Here is a 13,199-nt window from a genome sequence, read left to right as displayed (position 1 = left end):
ACAGAGCAGGCTGTTGTCTTTCTTTCCAAACAGTGCACAGCAGTGCTGAGGGGAGCCACTGTGGGTATGAAGAGAGTTGAATGGCTTACATTCTATGAGGCTATTATAGGAGAGTTCCCTCACACACTAGGCAAAACAGATGATGGCTCTCAGCAACTGATTAAAGATTTACAGACTTCAGACTTTGTTTTAAATTTTTGTGTGAAATTTAATTCTCATGAAAATGAGAGACTGATAGCCTTGGTTAGAGTCAGACAGAGTAAAGGCAGGCGTCATGCAAGCTTATTCATTCATCTCTGCCAAAGTAGCTCTATCTTGACTGGCCAAACCCATAATATTCCAGGATTGGGTCTCGGCTGAAAAGAAATTGCCTATTAAGCAGAATCATGCCAAACTCTGTGGTGTTTTTTTTGACATGGACAAGTGTCCACAAGGGAATAAGCTGAGGCCACCAAGATCATTTTATTTCTGACCGAAGATTACCTAGTCCTCCAGAGACTAGTGGATTAACTCAAGGCTGTGCCCAGCCCTCTTTTTCACCTTAGAATTCAGTCCAACTTCAAGACTCAGTTATGGGCTACATTTTTAAGGCTGGAAAAAGTAGTACTTTTCACCATGTCAGTGCCTAAGTTTATTCTGCAGATGAGTCAAAATGACAGAAACCAGAAATCCTTAACTGAATGTAACTACGGTTCATCATCATAAAATCTTTGCTCAGATATGTCAATATCGCACAAAGCACAGGACCCACTTTGGTATTTTATCAGTGCAATTAACCTACAAAGCTATTAAAGATCTTGCCTTATTTGAATTACCCATGATCACTGTTATTTATTGCATTTTAGGCACAGCAGTTTGAATATTTTCACTATTCTTAGAGTACATTTTTTGCACCATGTTTTTGTTCATCCACGATGCTACAATACTATACAAATGTCTTGACAAATTATCTACAAGATGTTCCCATGCTTCCCCAGTTGTATCTAGAGTGGAAAACCATTCTTACTGAAGACCTCTATCCACTTAAACTTCTCTTGGGTTATGTAAAACTCACTAAAACGCTTAAGCTGTGTTTTAATTTGCTCCATTTTAAGCCAATGAGTTCTATTACATGTGGATTTTTTCTGGTTTATCAAGACTACAACAAACCATATGACTTGTGAACACGTTAAAGTATTCAAGAAAATCCTCAATGATTTTGCTGGTTCCAATTGAAATTTTTTTTTTTTAGTACCATAAGATTGTAAACAATTTGGCTATAAATAGTCAAATTGGTGTTTAAAGTCCTATGTAAAAAGAACACCATCAATATGAAATCTACTTAGTTTAAAAAAAATTGAGCTAAAAGTAGTTTGGGGTACTATTTATTTATTTTTTTACCGAGATTTTTACTAATTACAAAAAAAGAGCACCCATCCCATGTGGAAGGTCGCCTTGTTAGACTCTTAAAAAATACAATTCATTCCTAATAGTCTAAAAATCAACTCACCGAGAGCACTACTAGGACCCTAAGAATGCCCCACTGCCAGAGGGCAAGAGGCTCCCTAGTAGCCTAAGCTAGCTGAGCGGCTCCAGGTACCCCAACTCACTGCTGTCATAATCTGTATCTAAAAGTTGTCATGGAAGGTATCATATGTGAACTGGTAACACAGTGTCATTAATATTACTGTGTGATGGAAGAGATATATTAAAATAATAAATATGTACTGGAAATAGGTTATTGTGTGGGGACAATGTATACCTTCAAATCAGCGGCACTGTGATGGGTACCCTCATGGCCCCACAGTATGCCAACATTTTTATGGCTGATTTAGAACAACGCTTCCTCAGCTCTCGTCCCCTAATGCCCCTACTCTACTTGTGCTACATTGATGACATCTTCATCATCTGGACCATGGAAAAGAACCCCTTGAGGAATTCCACCATGATTTCAACAATTTCCATCCCACCATCAACCTCAGCCTGGACCAGTCCACACAAGAGATCCACTTCCTGGACACTACGGTGCTAATACGCGATGGTCACATAAACACCACCCTATATCGGAAACCTACTGACCGCTATTCCTACCTACATGCCTCTAGCTTACATCCAGATCATACCACATGATCCATTGTCTACAGCCAAGCTCTACGATATAACCGCATTTGCTCCAACCCCTCAGACAGAGACAAACACCTACAAGATCTCTATCATGCATTCTTACAACTACAATACCCATCTGCTGAGGGGAAGAAACAGATTGACAGAGCCAGAAGAATATCCAGAAGTCACCTTCTACAGGACAGGCCCAACAAAGAAAATAACAGAACGCCACTAGCCATCACCTTCAGCCCCCAACTAAAACCTCTCCAACGCATCATCAAGGATCTACAACCTATCCTGAAGGACGACCCATCACTCTCACAGATCTTGGGAGACAGGCCGGTCCTTGCTTACAGACAGCCCCCCAACGTGAAGCAAATACTCACCAGCAACCACGCTACAGAACCACTAACCCAGGAACCTATCCTTGCAACAAAGCCCGTTGCCAACTCTGTCCACATATCTATTCAGGGGACACCATCATAGGGCCTAATCACATCAGTCACACTGTCAGAGGCTCGTTCACCTGCGCATCTACCAATGTGATATATGCCGTCATGTGCCAGCAATGCCCCTCAGCAATGTACATTGGTCAAACTGGACAATCTCTACGTAAAAGAATAAATGGACACAAATCAGACGTCAAGAATTATAACATTCAAAAACCAGTCGGAGAACACTTCAATCTCTCTGGTCACTTGATTACAGACCTGAGGATGACTATCCTTCAACAAAAAAACTTCAAAAACAGACTCCAATGAGAAACTGCTGAATTGGAATTACTTTGCAAACTGGATACAATTAACTTAGGCTTGAATAGAGACTGGGAATGGATGAGTCATTACACAAAGTAAAACTATTTCCCCATGTTATTTCTTGCCCCCACCCCACCCCCCACTGTTCCTCAGATGTTCTTGTTAACTGCTGGAAATGGCCTACCTTGCTTGTCACCATGAAAGGTTTTCCTCCTTTCCCCCCCCCCGCTGCTGGTGATGGCTCATCTTAAGTGATCACTCTCCTTACAGTTTGTATGATAAAACCCATTGTTTCATGTTCTCCGTGTGTGTATATAAAATCTCCCCACTGTATTTTCCATCAAATGCATCCGATGAAGTGAGCTGTAGCTCATGATAGCTTATGCTCAAATAAATTTGTTAGTCTCTAAGGTGCCACAAGTACTCCTTTTCTTTTTACATCCATCTCAGTACAGTATTTCAGACTGAAGGGTAAAATCCTCAGCCAAACTAACAGGCGGGTGCTGTGTACTGTTTCTTCAAAAGAGCAGCAAACTCGATAAAGTTTTGTGAGTGCTACAGTGAGAGGGGCTGAGCACTGCAGAGGAGATGGTTTTGGGTAAATTCAGGACTGGAAGGGCTGTTGGTGTCACCCTGCAAGGAATAACCAGGGTTATGGAAGCTGGGCGAGGTCACTGTGCTTTAAGTAGGCTGTTGGTGTCAACCTGTGAACCAAAGTTACACACCACGGAAGCACTCAGGGTTACAGGGCAGGTAGTGACACAACCCCTTACTGGTCTGGGTGAACTCCCAATGCCTCACAATTACCCCAGCAGCAATGCGACTATAACAAAAAATTAATAATCAACTCCACCAACAAAACCACTGGTGGGGTCTCCAACCTCTTTCCTACACCTGTCCTCCAAGCCTCCCTGTCAATTTATGTGGTTTTATAATCCCATTAATCTATTATTAAAAGTTTTGCTCTTCCTTCTTGTTGAAAGACTGATGCAGATAATAGTGGACACTGACAGACTACAGTAGGGAAACAGTGAAAATTATACACAGAAAGTGCTATCAAATGCACAAAATAAACCACCTACAAAAATTAAAGCTTTTTTTTTCTTTAAATTCTATTGATGAAGTAATCTTAGGTGTTACCTGTAAAACAACGGGAAATTATTTGCAGACAAAATTGTAATTTTTAAGTTGACGAAGTCTTTTTAGACACTTACTACGATAGCTGATGCTTCTCTTAGCAGCAGTAACTTCAGTTGGCTCCTCTGGTAGAAATACTGTTTCAGAAGGAGCATGCTGCTTAGAGTTACTGCTCCCTAGCTCCATTCCTTTTCCCTCAGTCATGCAGTGGGTTTCCTTAGGCCTGAGTAAGGGAGAGAGTGAGGTACACTGGCTTTGCACTCCCTTCCATGGGTTAGAGGCACTTTTGCCCCTTTATTCCATGTCTTTTCCTCTTTTGCATGCTGGCGAACAGCCAGGCGCACAAGGTCCCCAGTAAACAAACATCCTCTTACACAGTTCTAAGAACTGGTATGTATGGAAAACTGATAGTAAATACTAACTATATTGCTCCTGTCATAATTTAACATTTTAGAATAATATAGGATGTCAGACACTATGGCTGAAAATTTCAAGGCAGTGTAGGGGATTTAGCCATACATTTTCCACTCAGGATAAATCCCCTGCACTGCTATGAAAATCTTAACCTATGCTTGGAAAACAGTATGAAGTAAAACTTGGCATAATTAACTTTTATAGTTATGCTTTGCTGCTTCTTCCTCAAGCCCCAGCTAATGCCAAGAAGTGTAAAATAGTAAAATAGTAAATAAGTATCTACTAGTAAGTATCATTTCATGCCACAGAAACAATATACTTAATAACACGGTTATTGTGCTTTTTCAGTTACACAACTATTTAAATATTAAATATTAATATAATATTAAATATTTAAATATTAAATATTTGCAAATATTAATTTAGGAAGATCATGGAAAGAATTTATCAGAAATTTTGATAAACATGACTGAACATATTCCCCACACATGCAACCAGTATTTGTGCCCATAAATCACACAGCTAGATGTCAAAATAATCTCACAAAGGACTGGATTAAAAAAAATCAAATGCAAATTTTAAAGGTAGGTTGAGGTTCCTTTAAAAATTTGGGCTTGATTCTCATTTACACTAACGGCCACTTTATACCACTCTGACAATGTGAAGTGGTTTTAAAGTGAGTGTAAATGTAATTTAACACCATTTTACAATTTTATGGCCTTTTTATTTTTTTTAACTTTATATTAAATAGTTGAAACAAAGTGTTTACTCTTTGTTTCTTTTAGCATTATATTTATACCAGTGATATTACTGCTGTGTGATGTGTAATAGTTTTAAGAAAGGAGAAACTCCTCTATTGAAAAGTTCACTGATCTTTTTTCATTTTCAAATTACAGATGGTGTTATACTTGTACAAAAAGTTCTGTCAGTTTTGCATTAAAATTTCCATATTAAAAATGCTATTGCTGTGTCCTAGTAGGTAGATGACAATATTCAATGAAAACCGACCCTTTAATATATGCATTCCTATTTTCAACAGATGGTTTATTGTAATCCATCAATGTTATAAATTATATATGAATTTACAATAAAAACATTTTAAATCTAAATGACTTTTCTTGAGCCAATAAATGGGGAGTTTATATCCAGTGACCTAATAACATCAAGCTTCATATTGATAATTTAGAGGTATAAGGCTCTGTATTGTATTGCCAATACCCAAAGTGAGTCAGACTTACACAGAATCAGTTTAAATACATTGTTTGTGTTAATTCCTGTAAGTAATAAAACTAGATTTATGATACAGGCACAACTAGATAGATGAACAGTGCAACTTCTTTTGGAGCCTTTTGATGCAAGATCATGGGTCTAAGGTCTTTAATTTGAAAAGATTTTCCAAATTAAGTATATTCCCTAACTACAATGAATATGCAAAGATTTTTATTCCCCAAACAGTAATGTGAAGGAAGCCAAATCATCTGTCATTTGTGTTAATTTAATTATCAGGCTATATTCAATTATCCAATATAAAATGCAAATGAAGTATATGGTTAACAGCACATACCAATTACGTTTATTATAATAATTAAATCAGACAAAGTAGAAAAGGGAATGAAAATGTAATAAAATACGAGAGGATTTTTTAATTAACAACAATATTTTAATTAGAAACTCTAATCCTATAGTAAGTAGATGATTGGCTTAATCAAAGATAGGGACATTATTTTTATTTTTATTATTATTTTGAGTGCATCTTTAGTATCATGGGACCTGTTTTCTTAAGTTAATAGACTAAATGGTGACAAATAAAGAGAACCAGTTTCACTGACCATACTTTATGCAAAGCAGATGCCTAATAAAGCAATCTTACACTAGCACATGATTACAGAATTCTTGTCTTGTAAAAATGCAAGCTGTCTAACCCTACAGTAAATAAAAGTTCACGTGCTGATACAAAACAGACAGTGCAGTTTACTCTCGACTAATGATGCTAAAGCATTTAACATATTAAAGTACTGTTTGCTTTTAAAATTTTTTAGTTTCATAACCCATTTATTTCATTCAGTGATAGCAGTGGCCCTGAAAAAAGCTTTATGAAGATTAAAACAGGATATGAAAAAACAATATTACCAATACAATCAATGTGGGCAATGTCAGAAAGTCATAGTAATTTTAAAATAAACTTATCAAGTATGGTCCAAACAAAAGAGAATCCTTTTATCCTGATCTCTGCTTGCAGCGATCATCTGGTTGCACAGACCAGAAGTTATTTTGTTATTTAAATCAGGACTCGACTGTATTACTTTTCAAGAGACAATGTCAAGATTGGCAGACCCAAAATATAACATACCTTACCAATAACATTCTTATTTTAAAATGTCCTCTGCTGAAAAATCCGTCCAGCCTCTAAAATAGGGGCTGCCAAATTCTGAATAATAAGATCGCTGCTTCTTTGTCCCACTCTTCATACTGGGTTTTGTGTCTGTGCTTGTAGGCATACATGTGAATGTACACAGACACACTGTAATATACCATGCTATTTGTCTGCCTTGTTCTTGTGAGTAAGCAGGGAATTGAAATTTAAAAGAGATAATAGGGAACTAAGAATCTACAGAAGAAAAGACTTGTTTAAACTACAAACAAACCACAACAAACATTTATTTGATTGCAGGAGCAATCAGAAGGCTGATATGAAATATCCCAGTCAATGGTCCCTTAAAATGTGCTTGATGAATATACAAACACAGTTACCAGGATATAAGGCAGGGGCGGGCAAACTTTTTGGCCCAAGGGCTGCATCGGGTTTTGGAACTTTTATGGAGGGCCTGTTAGGGGAGGCTGTGCTGTGCCTCCCCAAACAGCCAGGTGTTGCCCACCTCCCCCTCCATCCTCCCCCCCCGCTTCTTGCCCCCTGAAGCTGTCCCCCCCAACCCCGGACTCCTGTCCCATCCACTCCCCCCTGTTCTCTGACAGCCCCCCGCCCCAGACCCCTGTCCCATCCACTCCCCTCTGCTCCCTGTCCCCTGACTGCCCCCCGCCACCCCATCCAACCCCCCTCATTCCTGACTGCCCCCCCGGGACCCCTGCCCCCATTGAACCCCCGTTCCCCCCCTCTGACCGCCCCAACCCCTATCTACACCCTTGCCCCCTGACCACCACCCTTGAACTCCCCTGCCCTCTATCCAACCCCCCACTCCCTGCCCCCTTACCGTGCTGCCTGGAGCAATGGTGGCGCTACAACCGTGCCACCTGGCTGGAGCCAGCCATGCCACTGCACAGCACAGAGAACTGGGTCAGCACGGGCTCAGCAGCTGCACTGTCCCAGGAACTCGCAGCCCTGCCGCCCAGAACACTGCGCCAGTGGAGCAGTGAGCTCAGGCTGCGGTGGTGGGGGAACAGCTGGGGAGGGGCCGGGGGCTAGCCTGGATGGCCGCGGGCTGGATGTGGCCAGCGGGCCTAGTTTGCCCACCTCTGATCTAAGGAATATTTGTTGTCTTCAGTGAAATCTGGGATACATGCTTTGACTTCTTGGAGCATAGAATCATAGAACTGGAACAGACCTTGAAAGGTCTTCTAGTCCAGTCCCCTGCACTCAAAGCAGGACTAAGTATTAGACCAGTGATTCTCAAAGCTGATCGGCCGCTCGTTCAGGGAAAGCTACTAGCGCGCTGGACTGGTTTGTTTATCTGCTGCATCTGCAGGTTCGGCCGATCGCAGCTCCCACTGGCCGCAGTTTGCTGCTCCAGGCCAGTGATCTAGGCCATCCCTGACAGGTGTTTGTCTAACTTGCCTTTAAATCTCTAATGACAGAGATTTCACAACCTTCCAAAGCAATTTATTCCAATGCTTTACTACCCTGACAGTTAAAAAGTCTTTCCTAATGTCCAACCTAAACCACCCTTGCTACAATGTAAGCCCATTGCTTCTTGTCCTATCCTCAGAGGTTAATGAGAACAATTTTTGTCCCTTCTCCTTATAATAATCTTTTATGTACTTGAAAACCACTATCATCTCACTGCTTAGTCTTCTCTTCTCCAGACTAAACAAAGCCAATTTTTCAATCTTCTCTCATAAGGTAATGCTTTCTAGACCTTTAATTGTTTTTGTTGCTCTTCTTTGGACTTTCTCCAATTTGTCCACATCTTTCCTGAAATGTGGTACCTAGAACTGGGCACAATACTCCAGTTGAGGTCTAATCAGTGCAGAGTAGAACAGAAGAATTGGTTCTTGTGTCTTGCTTACAACACTCCAGCATCTTTAATGAGGCTAATGTTTACTGTTTTAGAGCATTTGTTATTTGGCTTATGCTTCAGAAATATATTGATTTTTTTAAAACTAGCATTGCACAAATGTTCAATGTAAAAACAGAAAGTTCAGGAACTAACATTATAGTGGTAATAAATGAGCCAGAAGCACTTTCTGTATCATGGAAGACCTCACATCATTACTGTGAATCACAGCACTACTAGTATATGAAAATAACAGTTGCACGCAAATCCCAGTGCCTGTTTGGTACCTGATTTTATTACTAGTTGGCCAGAGACAGTCTATGTTTAAACAGGGTAAAAAGAGAACCTCAGTTATTGCCCTTATCCTCACAATACAGGCAGGTAACTTTCTGAAAAGGAGTTAAAGCCTGAAGGGTCTAACTTGAGGTAAAGAAATGCTCCTTATTCGAGCCTACGTGAATAGTCCTACAGAAGGAAAGAGACTCAGGGATCAGTTTTTTCTTTTTTTTTAGATTAGAACAGACCAGGAGGCATGAATATCTAGTTTCTCTAAGGACCAAAATTTGGCCGTTTAAAATACATGTGGATTTTAAAAAAATTAAACAACAAATTACCAGATTCTATGACATAAAAGCAAAACCTGTATCCCATCTAGTTGGAGATCTCATAAATATTATGCCACAGGCTGAAGGGTGGTTTTAAAAGGTGTGGGATCTTGGTAGTCTTCAATAAATTGTGAACAGGGTGGAAACATGTTTTTGCTTGAGAAAACTAATTTTTGAAAAAAAGTTTGCAAAGCATTCAACGAAAATTGCCATTTTTATAAATGAAATGCTCGCAAAATGACCCTTAATTTTGCACATCTCTAACAGAAATAAATAGCTTGAAGAAGTGACACCAAGTAGTCCACTATGCTATACTACCTCTACTGCCTGACCAGCACTGTGCTTATTTCAGCAAGGACCTAAAATTGTTTTATGTAGGTGAAGAAGTTATTTATTAATCCTCAAATTTAATCCAATTCAGAGGTAATTCTACATTAGTGATGGCACATGACTTTAACCACAAGTGCAGATACTGAAGATTTAGAACGACTGCAACATTACCAGCTGGGAATCATGCCCTCAGACAAACACATTTATGCACATACTTTATCTATTGGCTACCTACTCACCATAGCCATCTGCTAGGATGGCATGGTGCCTGCTTACAAGCTGGTGGACCTTTGCCCTAGGGCACAAATCTAAACAGCAATGGGCACTAGAGAACACTACAACTAACATCTCTGGAAAGAAGTTCCTCTTTTGTGCTATTACTGGCACATTAACGGTGCATGTCCCTTTTCCAATGGATCACATCTGTTTATATTTGTGAGCCAAAAAAAGAATACTTGGAGTAGAGAGAAAAGGAAGATGGAGTTCACCGGCACTTCTGTATACCAACAAGACTAGTTACACTGCAGTGGGAATCTGGAAAGCTCAGCAATACCACTCTGCTCTCAAAATGAACGCATTACAAAAATACCACCTGCAGGCAGTCTGTGTGAAAGAGCAGTGTCTCCACAGGAGTTTTCGATTTCTGCTTCAATGGAGTCTAATCCTGATTCAAGTTCCAAAAGTTAACATTAGCCCTGCAAAACACAGGACCATCCTTGGAGTCAGTTTTCTGAGGGATCAGTGCCAGGCAACTTTTGGATCCTGAATTAGGATTTGGCTTCACACGGTAGCAGGGCTGCAGCAGTTTCTCTGAAGCTGTGGCCAAAACCACTGAAATTACATTTTTTACTGCGTTGTCAGCCCTAAGATATTACAATGTTCAAATTGCAGTTGACAGCCCTACCATCATAGTTCAAAAGATTTTTTTTAAAAAAAAAATAATACTTATACTGACAAGTTGAAACATTCACTTACATCTGCTCTTCAATTTATAGAGGGGATTAAACTTCTAATTCTGAATAAAATAGTTTAACGGAAAAGAGGCATAGTAGAAACAGACATAAAGGAGTAATAAGGCAAATGACAATGTAAAATACACTGTATAACTGAGTAATATCAAAGGATAATGCAACATAATACAATTTCTATGTACACATACGCAGTCAGGCCCAAGTATTCAAAAAAAAAGAGCAAGGGCCAAGTTCTGCCCTGATTTACACTCTGGTATACCCTAACTCCAAACATCCTCAAAGTTTTGCATCCTGATTATTTTGTAAGTAGTTCTTTCTAGTGTGTGAGTTCCGGAGAGTCCATTATAGCTGTGGACTGCAGTGTCCCGGAAGTTGAAGGGGATTTCCAATGTTGTAATATCAGGTTATGTTTTGCAACTAAAGCAGCATATAAGAGTCATTCCCACAGGAATCAGAGAGACCAGTGCACTATTAATATAATTTAGTACATATAGAAAGGTTAAAATTAATAGCAGAATGAAGAACAAGGGATAAATTCTATTACCAGATATGCATGCACAGCTCTTATTGGCTTCCAGGAGATTTGCATTTGCATATATCTAAAGGTAGAATTTGGCCTTCTCTCTGGTACAAACATTTATCCAACAGGAAAGGATAAAAGGAAAATATATGAACATAAAATATAACACCCTTGTGGACATGAAAAACATATTTGTCAACAGTCCTGTGTTGGCAGTGACCAGGCCTCACTATGGCTGGTCAGTGCTATGAGTATCTCAAGCACAGGAGCACCAACCATAAAAAATAAATAAATAATCAAAAAGAATGATGTCCCCCTTTACATTCCTCATTTAGTCTTTTGTTCTAATACAAAACTTAGGCTCCTATCTTACAGATGCTTATGTATGTACATAAATTTACACACGAGGAATCACATTGGCCTCAATGGCACTACTCACGTAATTAAGTATTTCAGAATCAGGGCCTAAACATGTGCACAATAATCCCAATCACATTTTCTGATTTCCTTACTTGATTATCTGGATGGTTGACAGTAAAATACCCAACACAAACAATGACTTCATGTAGCAGTTCTTCACAGGTATGCTGAGAAGAGTACCACAGCAAAGAGCTGATAATATGACGGAATGCAAGGGAAAGTCCCTCAGCACCTACAATAGACTGACAGAAAACATGAAATCATAACCTAGCAATATATCATAAGGACTAACTGAAACAAATGAGAGTTGAAATTACAAATCACATACTTTTCAATGTTATCAGAAAGTATTCAAGTAAGATTTTGGTTATACTTTTGATTGTATAATGGTGGTGGTAAAAAAAATGCCAAATGAACCCCTGCCCCTCCCCCCCTTAACGTTTTCAGCAACTTATCAGTAGGGTGTTAATTAATATGATAAATGCCACTGTAAATAAAACAGAATTTTAGTTTTAAATGGGCAAAGAAAAATTTGGATTCTTCTCAGTTGGCATTCTGATAGCATTAAATAGCCAATTTCATTAAATATGGAGAACATGTTCCGGGAAAACTTAATACTAATAATAATTCTCAGTAATAAGCAAAGGAAAACAAATCATTCCCAATTTTTGCAAAAGAGCAAAATACATTTCTCATTAATATCTGTGTGTTCTGAATGGAAAAGAAAGATAAATAATAACAAATAACTTTTCAAACAAACGTTTTCAAAAGTTGGAAACGTCCAAAAGAAGACAACCATCAGCTGCAATTCTTTTTTGGGATACTTTCTGAAAGTAGGCAAATTGCTGTAGTGTGGAGATTCAGGAGAATTAGATTTTATCTGAGCAGCCTACAGCCTCTATTTAATAAACATGTCAAACAGACAGAGCGACAAAAGGTCGAAGGGGAAAACTGAAGCATAAGGAATGAGCATGACAGTCTACTAACTCTAATGAAACAACAGCACAGGCCTGTGGGAAAATATCTTTCATCTGAAAGTTTTCTTTCTTTCTGCGTGGACTATATGTACATAAATCTAAGTATGCTAGAGTTAGGTTTTACCGTAATCAAAATTCAGCCCAGAAAAATGGAATTTTTGTTTTAAAAAACCAGCAATGGATATCTTCCATCTCCATAGTTAATACCCCCAATAAGTTGTTATACTTTCAAGCTTCAAAACATAATATAATATCTATTTGCTATTTTACATCATGTAGCAATATGTTTTTGGGTCCAGCCCTTATTTAATTAGTCATATCATGAATGCTGTGACCTAATGCTCTGTGTTTAACCTTTCCTGATAACAACAGGCCAAGGGGCACGTGAGTTTGTGTATAAAAGTTAAACTAATTTTTCAAGGAAACTATGTTTCCTCTTTAGCCTGAATTAATAGTAATTCAGTATCCTGTGTATTGTTTCTCACTACCATCTTTCAATTGTTTGGACTGTCAAGTTAAATGATGTACACACCCATGAGCCAGGGGATTATCTGTGCTGATATTAATTCATACTGTGCCATACTGGACCTCTTCTTTTAATCAGAAAACTGTTCTATGGCCTTACTATTAAATGATAAAACTATTCCTGAGAGCTAAAATTCATCAGGCAGTACATAAACTATGATTTCTTTGTTTCCTACCTTATAGTCTACTAAAGTTCCTAAGTGTCAGGAGGGACAATAATAAGCGTTTTTA

General features: G+C 38.8%; 1 protein-coding gene across 1 annotated transcript in view; it reads right to left on the bottom strand.

Annotated features, from left to right (window-relative positions):
• Window positions 1-13,199, bottom strand: part of SCAPER (S-phase cyclin A associated protein in the ER) — a 363,891-nt gene that overhangs the window by 21,489 nt on the left and 329,203 nt on the right. The window contains 1 exon segment of the mRNA XM_043494057.1: window positions 11,559-11,708. Coding sequence (XP_043349992.1) covers window positions 11,559-11,708 — 150 coding nt within the window.

Source organism: Dermochelys coriacea, chromosome 10, assembly GCF_009764565.3.
Source record: "Dermochelys coriacea isolate rDerCor1 chromosome 10, rDerCor1.pri.v4, whole genome shotgun sequence".
NCBI lineage: Eukaryota > Metazoa > Chordata > Testudines > Dermochelyidae > Dermochelys > Dermochelys coriacea.
Note: the sequence above shows the minus strand (reverse complement) of the source record. Positions and strands in the feature narration are given on the sequence as shown.